At 43.0% G+C, this 13288-nt stretch overlaps 1 protein-coding gene across 1 annotated transcript in view; it reads right to left on the bottom strand.

Annotated features, from left to right (window-relative positions):
- Positions 1 to 13288, bottom strand: part of LOC109474384 — a 66948-nt gene that overhangs the window by 28179 nt on the left and 25481 nt on the right. Inside the window, exons 21-36 of the mRNA XM_019774685.1 lie at positions 11652 to 11823; positions 11142 to 11281; positions 10031 to 10199; positions 5974 to 8991; positions 5667 to 5791; positions 5197 to 5365; positions 4817 to 4941; positions 4119 to 4284; positions 3562 to 3686; positions 3267 to 3435; positions 2420 to 2541; positions 2003 to 2168; positions 1560 to 1678; positions 1104 to 1269; positions 823 to 947; positions 250 to 418 (exon numbers count right to left, since the gene is read on the bottom strand). Coding sequence (XP_019630244.1) covers positions 250 to 418; positions 823 to 947; positions 1104 to 1269; positions 1560 to 1678; positions 2003 to 2168; positions 2420 to 2541; positions 3267 to 3435; positions 3562 to 3686; positions 4119 to 4284; positions 4817 to 4941; positions 5197 to 5365; positions 5667 to 5791; positions 5974 to 8991; positions 10031 to 10199; positions 11142 to 11281; positions 11652 to 11823 — 5245 coding nt within the window. The remainder of the gene's footprint in view (positions 1 to 249; positions 419 to 822; positions 948 to 1103; positions 1270 to 1559; positions 1679 to 2002; positions 2169 to 2419; positions 2542 to 3266; positions 3436 to 3561; positions 3687 to 4118; positions 4285 to 4816; positions 4942 to 5196; positions 5366 to 5666; positions 5792 to 5973; positions 8992 to 10030; positions 10200 to 11141; positions 11282 to 11651; positions 11824 to 13288) is intronic.

The raw sequence follows: 13288 nt of genomic DNA, 5'->3' as shown, positions 1-13288 counted from the left end.
TGTATCCCTGCACATCAGCCCCAGTATCAGGGCTGGTCCACTGGACCACTATGGTAGTCGGACCAGTTGAAGAAGCTTCAACATTCCTAGGCACACCTGGAGTTTGGGGAGCTGCACAGAAAACAAAGCAAGTCATTTTGTTGTCATTTTGATAATACTCATTAATACATGGAAGTCAGTACATCTGCAAAGTATTGCAAGACATTTCTATCTCATCTTGACATTCCTTGAGAAATAAAAAAGCTGTACCTTGTTCCTCTGTCAGCACCTTGACCAGCTGGCTCCTCTGACCCAAGCCGTCAGTGGAGAAGGCGATGACCCACACACTGTAGAGTGTGTTTGGTGTCAGGCCTGTGATGGTGTAGCTGGGCATGTCACTGGGCTCCACCTGAGCTGTCCTGGTCCTGCCATCCTCAGGCTACATGTACATGGTGGGGAATAAAGTACTTCATCATATTGCTCAACATATTTTGAATTGTTAAGATTAAGTATTACTCCTATGTTCGATTTTGTGTTTTATGTTGTACAATTGTAATGTTTTGTTGATTCATCTGTTGGATGTGGAGCCAGGGCCCCCTTGGAAATCAGTTGTTTATCAACTGAAGGGGCGACCCTCAAGATTAATAAATAAATCATCTCTCTGTGCACACTGAATGGAGGAAACAATTACCAGCATCTCTAGCTATTGATAAAATAGATAATATAACTATTAATCACAATTATCTCACTTGTATTATATGTTAGAATATGCTCCAAATTCATATCATAAGCTCTGATATTAAAGAGTGACTTAAATTCCCTATCATGATTAGGTAATTTTACCTGGTAGTACACATTGTATCCCTCCACATCTGCACCTGTTGTGGGAGCCTCCCACTCCACTGTGATGGAGGTGGGGCCACTTGGAGTCAAACGGACACTGCCGGGGGCACCAGGCACTTTTGGAGCTTAAGTAAATTAAGTGAAAAGATTGTTGATGTGAATACAAGCTTGACTAGTTTTGTTAGATAAACATACAAATGGTTAGACAGCACAGTTACTGGTTAGAAAGCAGTAAAATAAAAAAGAAGGATCTATAGTAGTGACAGATGACATTTTACTACCTTCTTCTTCCGTACGGACTGACAGCACCACACTCTTCTCTCCTGCCCCTGCAGCTGAGAAGGCCAGGACCCACACAGAGTACTCTGTGTTAGGCAGCAGGTCAGTCAGTGTGTAGAAGGCTGTATCTGGGCCCACCTCAGTTGATGACACATGGCCATGTTCTGCCTAAAGACAACAACATGTGAAGGTGAGTGTCCATACTTTTGAGGATCATTTTGGATGAAGAAAATGATACTATGTGGTCTCAGAGAGGCAAATAGGAATCCAATTAACCAGGTAATGCTGATTTTGAAGGAAAAACCATCTTCAACATACTGTATACATGTATTATTATCACTAGTGCAGATATGAAGAAAAAACTATATAATTTTAGTCCTGTTAGCTGATATAGTGTTACAGCAGATACAATAATGACTGTATATTTTGCAATAACCAAGACTTGATGCATGTCTGACCTGATAGAAGATACGGTACCCTTGTACATCTCGTCCTGTGCTTGGTGGCTGCCACTGAACAACAACGGAGGTTGGACCCGTTGGGAAGGCACGCACATTGTTGGGAACTCCTGGCAGGGCTGGGGTAAAAAAAAGGCAATGTGAGACCCTTGGAATTTATTTGTCCCTAACTAGCTAAAGATGAGTGTGGTTTCTCCTAACATAGTGTGTGAGCAGAACACTGTGTCAGAATCATTCAAATAGTGAACAGTTGATTTTCATGCCAAGCCGTATCAAAGAAAAATGCTTCTCAAGATTGCTACTTTTTTGTATGCCACAGAGTATGTAGCTACCATTCGGGTCCTGAAATCGGCGTTTCATACGCGATTTCATACGCGCATGGATTATTTCAGGACCAGTATGCTACTTGCAGTATGACAACAGTTACATTACACCAGGTTTACCTTGCGGTTCAGTTTGAATGGTGAATGTCTGACTGCTGACTCTCCTTCCTGTGAAAGTCAAGGCCACCACCCACACTGTGTACTCTGTGTCAGGCAGCAGGTCTGAGATGGTGTAGTACCTGTCAGCAGGGCCCAGCTCCACAGACGTTGCAGGCAGATTGTCCGTCTGGGGAAATCAGGACCAGATAATTTGTGCATGGCCAACTTTGACCTTCAGATGTTGATGACTGTGGGTTTAAAAGTCACCCATGTCTTTTGGTCTTTGGTATACATGAAGGGATATCTAGTGCATCATTTCACATCAAGGATAAAATCTTACTAGTATACAGGGTCCCCAGTATACCACTGAATATCACAATCAAAGTCATGTTGCATTTATTTTTTAGTGCTTCTCAAGCTGAGATGACAGATGGATACCTGATAGTAGATCTCATAGCTCTGTACATCAGCTTCAGATGGAGCCTCCCACTCCACAGTGATGCTGGTCGGCCCTGCTGGGCTGACTTGGACATTACTCAGTGTATCAGGTAGTCTTGGTGCTGAGGAGACAAGTGTACATGGTGCTCAGAACTGATCAACTTCAAAAACAGTTATCAAAAAACTAGAAACACCTATTTTGTGAGAAAAAATAGATTGCATATATTTTACTCCCTCCCCATGAAAATCATCCTTTGCAGAACTTAATCGCCCAATAATGCCCAAACATCACCCCACTACAAAATGGAATTTTTCACATCTACATTTTGCAGAAAGGACCAACTCAAAGTTACTACTGCCCATACTTGGAAAAATGGAAACATTACCTCACTCCAAAATGGAAAATGTAAAAATTTTATTCCTCCATGCAACAACAGAGTTTTCCAATGATGATAATTCCAAGTTCCTCTAAGCCTGAGGATCTCCAATGCAAAAGCTTTCATATTGTTCTCACTCTCAATTCAAAAATAGACTGTTCTACATTAACCTTTTCACTCTCCCTCCCAATCAAAAATAGACTTTTCCAAATCAACCTTTTCACTCTCCCTCGCAATTCAATATACATGGTAGACTGTTGAAAATCAATCTTTTCATACTTTGGAAGTTAGCTAAAGAACACAACACATTTTTTGTCCAAAAATCACCCAAAAATGTCAAAGTGGTGTATAACAAAAATGCAAATGAGTCGTGTTGGCATACAGTACTCCAGAATTCCCAAGACACCCTTCATTACAAAGAAAAGCACACAGTTACTGCAATGGTTGTCTTGTCAAGACATTATAAGTACCCTCTTCCATTGTGCGAACAGTGATGATGGGGCTTCTTTCTCCCATTCCTACATTGGAGATGCCGACCACCCAAACACTGTACTCTGTGTCAGGCTGCAGGTCCATCAGTGTGTAGGACACAGTTCCTGGCCCAACTTCCACCATGGACGTTGTCTGGTCTGTGGACTTCTAGCAAAAACAAAACAAGACTTGTTTCTACTTGTACATAGCTGGTACTAAGACCATATAAGAAGTTACATAATTTATTTTGAAGAACATTTAGTAAGTTTTTTGTTTGCTTTGTTTTCTGCTAACCTCATAGTAAATCCTATACTGGTCCAGTGGTCCACCAAATGTTGGTTGTTGCCACTCCACCAGAATACTTCTGGCATCCACTGCTGTTGCCAGGACATTCATTGGGCGTCCAGGAAGCCTGGGGCCTGGAGACAAATAAGTACAGATAGATACAATGTGAACAGAGACTAAGATGGTTAATAGTAAGCACAATGTGTACATTGTGTAGAACAGAGACTAAGATGGTTAACCCTTGTCCTGCTGACATTCCTGGCACAATATTTTTCAATAATTTCATGTCTTAATTAGATCATAGGCCCCCAAATTTTTTTGCCCTGCAGTGGCATAGTTACTTCTGCATTTGTTGCATTTCGCTGCGGTGTGATTCATTGCACGAGAAATACCCCCAAATTGTACCTATACAGGGTGCTATATAAATGGTACTGTATGTGCAGAACAACTGCAGGACAAGGGTTTTAATAGTAAGATACAATGTTTAGAACAGACAATAAGATGGTTGATTGTACCATATTTACCATATGTGTTATACATTAATTTTGGAATGAAACACGACTAACCTTCTGCTGGTGTCTGCAGAGTCTTCATGCTGCTTCTCAGACCCATCCCTGCATCTGAGTGAGCCACGACCCAGATAGAGTACCTGGTCTCAGGCCGCAGGTCTGACAGGATCAGAGAGTTCACACTTGGACCAACTTCTCTCAATGTGGTCCTTCCTCCCCTGGGCTGTAATGGGACAGGTTATGGAAGACCTTGTGAGATTTTACATGTATCAATTGAATGAAAATCAATTACTTAACATATAATGCACCTTGAAGCGTTGACAAAATATAACAATCTACTTAAAGTGTTGACAAAATATAAGAATCTAATTCAATAATGTAATAAACAGTACCATTAGGTGGAAAAGGACGACTTGGACCATTACCAACTTGGCCCATCACAAATCTGGTCAGCTCGGCCCACCGCCCTGGTCAACCGCCCGAGTTGACCACGGGGTGTTGAGTCAAGTTGACCAGGGAAATGGGCCGAGTTGACTGAGCCGAGTTAGTAGTGGTCAACATCTGGTGAAATAATCTGCTTACAACATGGCATCAAAAATTCTAGACTTTGAATGACCATACCACTCTTTTTCCGCTATTGGTTCTGGTTCTCATTATTAAGTGAGCCTCCATTTTGTAGGTCTTCCATCCACTTTATCAGAGAAAGAGTTTATCAACAGGCCTGAGTTTATCAACTGCATGGAGAGGTAAGGTACCTGATGATAAACCATGTAACCCTGCACAACCCCTCCAAGATGTGGTGCCTCCCACTCCACCAGTATGGTCGTAGGACTCACGGCTGTGGCTCGGACATTCTGTGGCACTCCTGGTAAGGATGGAGCTGGTAGTACAGACAGGGACGTCAGAAAATATTCCATGACATAGGAGGGGAAATCATTCATAGACCTGAACATTAGAATAACACTTTGATTGAGTCCTATTACCATTATCCATTCATTGTGGCATAAACTCTAACAGTACATGTAAAGCTAGCAACTACATGTATGCTGTATACTTCTCTTCAGAATTACATGACAGTAACAAAGGTAAACTTGTTCCAATCACAACCAAGTCAGTTGCTTCATAATTGAGTTACCTGGTTCGTCAGTAATGGCTGTGACCACGGAACTCCTGTAGCCCAGGCCTGCAGCATTGACAGCCTGCACCCAGAAGGTATACTCTGTGCCTGATTCTAAACCTCCAACTGACTGAGACAGAGTCTGGGGACCAACATCAATGGATGCCACCTGGGGATTGTTACTTGCCTGAAGTGAAAGAATCAGACTGTATCAATATTCAAGTATTAGGCTTTCATTGTTCAATATAGTGAAGCTTGTGTATTTTTGTATAGTTAATAATCAGAGAATAGTCCACATGTGACAGAATCAACGGCAAGTTATGAAACAGTAAGTTTACATTTATACAGTGAGTATACATTTACCAGGACACGTGCCATAAGTGCCTTACATTTCCATGAATGCATACACAGGTGTTTCACATTCATTGGTACAACATCGTCTTTGTGCATGTCATTATATACTGTATAGGACAAAGTAGTCTCCAGACCTGGTAATATATCCTGTAGCCATCCAGACGGACTGCAGTCGTGGGCTGCCCCCACTCCACAAGCACAGTAGCCATGTCAGTGGGCCTGGCACGGACATTGGTTGGAGATCCTGGCAGGGCAGGCACTGTAGTAGAAGAAAAACTGAAAATTAGTACCCAACATCAGTGTTTAATACTTCAAACCAGCCCTGAACATTGAGGCAAGTATGCAGTATGTAGTGCAAGGTACATGTAGTTGTGGCACAATGTGAAACACTCAGGACCAAGTAGAAGTACAGGTAAAAGGACTTGTCATCACTACCATTACCATTTGGCTCGTAGATGTCAATATTGAAGTCCACTGAGGCCACACCACTAGTTCCATCCCTGCTAACAGCACTGTCCTCTGGCACTTGTCCTTCCCCTGCATGTCTGTCTCCATGGGGAGCCTGGTGCCCAGCCTGAGCTGTATCAGTGTCAGAACTGGCACTGCCACTCACGGGGGGAACTTCATTATCCTGGAGTGGCCGTCCTTCTTGATCTAACAGGTCTCCAGCAGCACCTACAAAGGCAATGCTGTTGTCTGTACCATAGCTGTAGTTCCTGCCAGCCTCTTCAGTATTAGATAGACCTGCAGTCTGAGCAACACCAGCATCTCTTCCTCCCAGGGCATTTCCACTGCTGGGAACACCGCCTCGACCAGAGAAGCCCTCTCTATTGACGTTGTCTGCAGCAGACCCGCCCAGAGATCCTTCATGTCGTGTGCGGCCACCAAAACCACTGCTGGCTGGAGAGGAGGGGGTTGCTGATGGACCTGATACAGTTTTGTTTAGTTTTGCTCCATCTGTAACAGAACCTACACTGACAGGTTCGGCAGGATGCCCTGTAACAGACACATTGTTGCTAGCTGATCCACCATGCCTATCACCTTGGTGCCCCCTGTGTCTGCTGTGGTGTCCATGACCACCATGTCTGTCACTATGGTGAAGACCAGGCTGGCTTGATTCATCTGGTCTAGTACTGGTATCACTTCCTGGTGCAGCATTTCCCCATGTGTCAGCACTGCTATCATCAACATCTAGAAAACCATCAGTAGTTATAGCTTTACCTTCAGCTCCCACCATTGCTTCAGTGAAGTCACCGGTATGGGAGGTTTGGTTGGCTGTGGCCCCTTCTGCAGCAGTTAAACCAGGTACAATGTTATCTGTGTCAAGAATAACCCTGTCTTCAGAATGTCCATTCCCAACACCAGGTGTAGAGTTAGGACTTGTTGGTCTGGTGCTGGAATGATGGTCAGCTGGAAAACTGCCATTTTTGTTATTGCTGTCTGTTTCCTCTGCCTCACCACTACCTACAGTCATGTCCTCGTCAACATCATTACCAACAGCCCCAGTGACAGATGGTCTGTTCTGGCTGCTGTTGGCACGGGTCCCTGTATCCCCTCTAGTGACAGCCGGTCTGGCCAGACCAACAACACCAGCAGCACTCCCATCTAAGGCATTGCCAGTTGGAGAACCATCTCTTCCTATTGTTCGTGGCTGGTCCTCCTGTTGGTTTGCTGCACCCCCTGTCTGTGATGACTTAATTGCATTATCTTCTTCCCCATGGCCACCACTGTGCTCCTTATTAACAGAGTTCCCTTCTGATGTCACATGGGCACCCTCAACTCCAGTGACTGCAGAAATCCCAGGATTCCCTGGCACTCCAGATCCAATGACATTCGCACTGTCTGAGCTACTGTCTGCTCCTATGGAGGCTGTCTGGTTACTGAGGCTTTCTACAGGGACAGCATGACCCTTGCTTTCATCAGGTGAACTTGGAACAATTGAGTTGTCAGAGGGGGCACTTCCATAGTACTCATTAATGGAAATATCACCTCTGTTTCCATGTCTAGTTGGCTGTTTGTCAGCTTTAGAGTTCCCAGTGGCAGAAATACCCACCTGGCTTGGCTCTCCACTGTCCACCTTCCCTGCTGTGGACACATTGTGATCACTGGGGTTTCTGTCCAAGCTGTCCACAATAGATGGTAATCCAGCTGACACTGTCCCTCCCTGCTGGCCCTCACTCCCTTCACTTGTGAACCATGATGCATCTAAGCTGTTGGCATCTGCTCCAGTAGTAGAGGCGTCACTTCCACTTGCCTGTCCAGTATTGGCACTGCCACTGGTATTGTGACTGGTTAATCCTAACTCTGGTGACCAAGCTGCATCCTTGCCAGCTGCAGAGTTTTCACTTATCAACCCCCCATCTTGTCCATTCAGCATGATGCTTTCATCCTGTGCATTGTCAGCATGTGATCCATCAATGGATGGCAGGACATTATTATGTCCTCCTGAACTGCTGGTGTCTCCCTCAGCACTAGCCTGGCCACCAGGGCTTACACTGCTGGCATCTGTACTGCTCTCCACATGACCATTCCCATTCACTCCTCCATCTGCACCATTTATTTCATCCTCATGGCCAGTGTTATCTCCATCAGCTCCAGCCATAGATCCACCATGATCTCCATCAGCTCCAGCCATAGATCCACCATGATCTCCATCAGCTCCAGCCATAGATCCACCATGATCTCCATCAGCTCCAGCCATAGATCCACCATGATCTCCATCAGCTCCAGCTATGGGTCCACCATTGCTGCTATTTACGCCATTAGAAAAGCTGTGGTTGATTCCTGCTTGGCTGGTCCCAGAAGTATCAAGACCAGCTGCATCAGCACCACTGTTCCCACTGTGGGCCCCATGGCCTGCAGTACTAGTACTGCTTTTTGAAGCATTCTTGCCAGCATCATTTTGTCCATCTTGCAATTCCACACTGTTCCCATCTGCTCCATTAAAAAGTTTCCCTGTGCTACTACTACTACTACTGCTGCTAGTGCTGCTTCCACCTGGGATATTGGTTCCACCACCTGCAACTGCTGACGGCACAACACCGTTATCACCATCAATGGAAGCATCAACTACTGCGGGTTCTTCAGTTGCTACACTGCTACCAGTGCCATTTTTTCCATCAGTTGAGTTCACATTGTTCCCATCTGCTCCTGCCCTCAGACTGTCTATGTTGACATCACCAACTGTCACACTGGTACCAGAACCACCACCAACCACCCCGGCAGATGTACCATTATCACCATTAAGGAAAGCATCAACTACAGGAACTACAACAATCTGTTTGGTCCCGCCACCGCCCAAGGGTGCCAGGTTGTCACCTGTGTCCGAGTCAGCCCCTGGCGAGGCCTGACTGCCAGGCTGTACAGTACTGGCTTCCTCCTCTGTGTCCTCATTGTCTGCATACAGTTCCTTTATCTTATCAGCATCAACATCTAGGACGTAATCACAATCGCAGGGACCTAGGAGACCAGGACAAGGAAACAGGAACTTTGTTTGGATGGATGTTTGAAAACTTGTTACTTCTTGTTGGCATGCATTAGTAAGTCAGAAATGTATTTTGTAATGTTAGTGTATCGATGTGTATTGATGCAACAGGATCATTGGACAAATTACACAATGTAGAAAATGTACATATTACAAACACTGAGAAGCACATTAGAGTATTGTGATACAGCAACAATGTGTTGTACATATAAAATGATTGATCTTTGCTACCACCCATATTGTAGGTCTGGATTAATAAACAAAGCCCTTAAAAACTTCTCATTTATCAAAAAGGAAATTTTTGACATTATATTTCCTGTATATTTCCTGTAACAGAGTCTAGGACCGAAGATCCTATGCTGGAACTTAAACTGTCAGTAGTACCTCATGTAGCAATTGTTTTTGTTTTTTTTTCACTTAAAAACATATCAAAAATTCTACATTAGTTCCTGCAGCTGTAAGAATCATTTTAAGGATGAATAAACATCTATGATAAATTATTTTCTAAGTTGTAAATATTGTTTTGTACTTAGAAGTACATTAATAAATTTGGATGCTGGTCACCTGTCTATTCATTAGAACTAGAATCAAGTTTCTTCTAAACCTAATTTGTAATGCTCACTCCCTTCCAAGTATGTCAACAAAGATACTGATTTATGTTATTATATTGTTATTCACCATTTGTATTATGTTAGGCTCTCATGGGAACCAATGGCTGATGGGACAACCCACTTGTTTCTTACAGGAATAAATAAATATCATTAAATAAATCTTTTAAAACACATTTTTCTCTGCTCATGCTGGTATCACAGTTGCATTGCTTTTAAATTAACAAATCCTAATTTGAACATGTACCTATCAGTTCTTTGCAGATATTTCATTTGTGACGTACAATGTAGGTATGATGGTGCTGCAATGTTTTTCTGTTTCTTCCATCATTTGTGTTTCTTCCAATGATGGCCATAACTATAGGAAGCTGTTCGGAACGAACTAAAGCTTGTTTTTAAATCTTACCATCCTCTGGAGTCCGTGCATGGACCTTAGGACTACGAAGTCCCATCCCATCCAGAGAGAAGGCCACCACCCACACAGTGTAGTCAGTCTCAGGAGTCAGGCCCATGATGTCATAGGAACGTTCTTCTCGGTCCACTTCTATAGTGGAAATAGCCGGGTCTCCTTCCGCCTGCAGAGATTAGATGTAAGGTTAAGGGAGGCAATCGTACCTCATCTCAGTAAGCTAATACAACTAAAGTTCTTTGTGTTAGAAAGGCCCAAGTCACAATCAACCTGTATGTATTGTGCACAAACCCCAAAAGCTACCGAAATTTCCATTTCTACCAAATTATATCATCATTATAAGTTACATTACAAGTACATAACAGTTACATATGCATGTACTAATCACTATTCTTTGTCAGCTCTCAGTCTCTAATATGCAATCTTTGAATTCTCAAAACATGGACTAAGTCTAGTACATACAAGTACATGTAAAATATTACATACAAGTACATGTAAAATTATATAGTGCACAGGTTCATGTATACTGGAAGGCTTTGAGATTTCATCTGTACTACATGGAGCACAGATGGAACATTACAGTGTTAATGTATCAGTCTTGGTAAGCTGTGCCTTAGGTTGTTGAAAACCCTTTAGATACAACAAAAATAAAAACCAAACAAGCAACAGCATAAATTCTTTCAAGTTCAGATCTGCTATATTTACTGAAAATGAGTCTGAAGACAAATGTAACCTGTACATACATGTAAATGAGAATCCGAATTCATTCAGTTGCTTGATTCATTTTATATCAAATAACATTCTACCTGGATATCTATCCTTCATTGATGTACCTTTAGATACAACTTTGTACAAAGACACCATTTGATTCTTTTAGAACAAAATATGAAGTGACAGGGTGAAAAAAAACAGACCTAGGCATCTTCTGATAGCCCCTAACGCCATGATAGGAGCCATGAAGTCAACACACCAAGCTGGTTTATAATTCAAACAATGAACCTTACAACCTATTCTTTACAAATCAGGAAAAAATGAAGTGGGCGAATCCAAGAACCAAAGAATGAAATAGGTGTTGAAGACCTGTAAAGTCCTGAGGTGATAATCCTACCTGATAGCGGATCCTGTAGCCACTGACCCTGTCCTCCTGAGCTGGGGTCTGCCACTCCACCCTGATGGACACTGCACTCGTGGCGTAGGCTGTGACGTCCTCCGGCATCCCAGGTACCTCGGGGGTATCGTCATTCTCACCTGGAACAATGCAGCTCAGTTCTCAAACAGACTCGTTAAAAGATAACTCCCAAGACTAGTGTCTGGGCCTTCATCTAGTATAAAATAATAAATATAACCTTATATATATGTATTATACATATGTATATACATACATACATACATACATACATACATACATACATACATACATACATGGTTAAAATACTAACTGAAGTAACAATGAAGACATGTGCCACCAGGTAAAAAAGAAGAAGAATGCAGGACGCAAGGAAGGCTGGACAGATAGTAACCTTCACTACTACAAAATGTAATTGAGTACAGCATATTTTGGTGAGGCCTCAGCCCCTAACATGTAATGTTGAATGATAGTGTTGTACATAGTTATTACCATAGATAGGTTCCGTGCGTACGGTAACCAGTGGGCTTCTGAGACCCATCCCCATGCTGGACAGAGCCACCACCCAGACGGTGTACTCCATGTCAGGCTGCAGTCCTGGGATGATGTAGCTGAGAGTGGAGGGGTTCACCACTTCTGCTGAAGCAGACACTTGATTCTCAGGCTGGAGACAGATGCAGTAAGGGTCAGTATGTCTTAATGTCATGTCAGGATTTCTAAAAGTATGTTGAGAATTATAAACATCTTGTACAAGTTACAAACAGCCTTTGTTAGGATTGGATTAGGAAAATTGCAGTGGCGTTTTTCCCAACTTATGCTGAGATCACAATTCCAAACCGGGGCCCGGAAAATCAACAATTCATATCAATGATATATGCAAGTAGTTCCCATCATCAATTTTTTCAACTTTTTGTGCTTTGTTTTCTTTCATATCATACTTTTCGTTCCATATTACTGCCCGGCCGGGCCCCGGTTTGGAAATGTGACCTCAGCCTAATCAATCAAGCCGCAGGCATCAGAGTAGATGCATGGCGGCTGTAGCCATGTCCCTCCAGGATGTTCTGTTTCTCAGCCTAACAACCTACTGAACAGGTACATGTACACTGACACATCATCAGACAACAACGCAACATCTTAGACCTGTCCTTACATCTGAAACCAACACACTGTCATCTATCCCTTTTGACATCTCCATACATACAAACGTCTGTGGTGTTTAGTCTGAAGGCTAGCATTTTAGACATATGCATCATTTTGTTCAATTCATCTCTAGGCCATTGTGACATCTCACCTGATAGTATATCCTGTATCCGGTAACATCGCCCCCTACCCGAGGTCTCTGCCACTGCACGTGGATGGTTGTTTGTCCAACATCAACAACTCTCACATCATCAGGGGCTCCTGGCAGCTGAGGTGCTTTATCAAGAAAGGAACATCTACTCTCAACATATTCTAATATGGAAACATAAACATTTTGCACTGGAAAGATGAAGAACTTTATCATACTGTAAGTCTCTTTAGATTCGCGGGGCCTAAAGTTCGCGGTTTCTGGAAAATGGACAATCCGCGGTATTTTTAGATTCGCGATTTCTCCTTGGCTATTTTTCAAAGAAAAATTTGTAAAGTGTATATTTAAAATAATAAAAGTTCGTGTTCCGGCATTTATCTCCTAAAACGCGGCACAAAAATTTGTTTCGTGCACCGCGCGAGACTGCCGGCGGTAAAGCTGACGATCGATCTGACGCACGTGTAAACAATTTTCTTTGTTTGGAAATAAGCGCTAAAATGTTATTTTCCACGACTACACATCGATACTCTAGTGAAGAAATGCATAATCGAAAGAATATATATATTACTAAGCAAATTTATGCCGTCTTCGGCGAGATTTTGAACCCGGAAGTATGCAAAGGTCGCCTTCGGTTTTGTAGGCCCACGGTGAGCGTTTCTATCCAGCAAAACAAGAAGAAAAAAACGCCCGCAAATCAGGGCGCAAAAGATAACCAACTAACATTTCCCAGGTACCAGCCGTTATATTTTTCATAAAAATACTTGTAGATATGCCCGATGTTCCCGCAATTTTCAAGCGCCCGGGCGCGCACGGCCGGCGCTCTGCACGCATAGATTTTTTT

Source organism: Branchiostoma belcheri, unplaced genomic scaffold (assembly GCF_001625305.1).
Source record: "Branchiostoma belcheri isolate BF01 breed outbred unplaced genomic scaffold, Haploidv18h27 scaffold306, whole genome shotgun sequence".
Classification (NCBI taxonomy): domain Eukaryota; kingdom Metazoa; phylum Chordata; class Leptocardii; order Amphioxiformes; family Branchiostomatidae; genus Branchiostoma; species Branchiostoma belcheri.
Note: the sequence above shows the minus strand (reverse complement) of the source record. Positions and strands in the feature narration are given on the sequence as shown.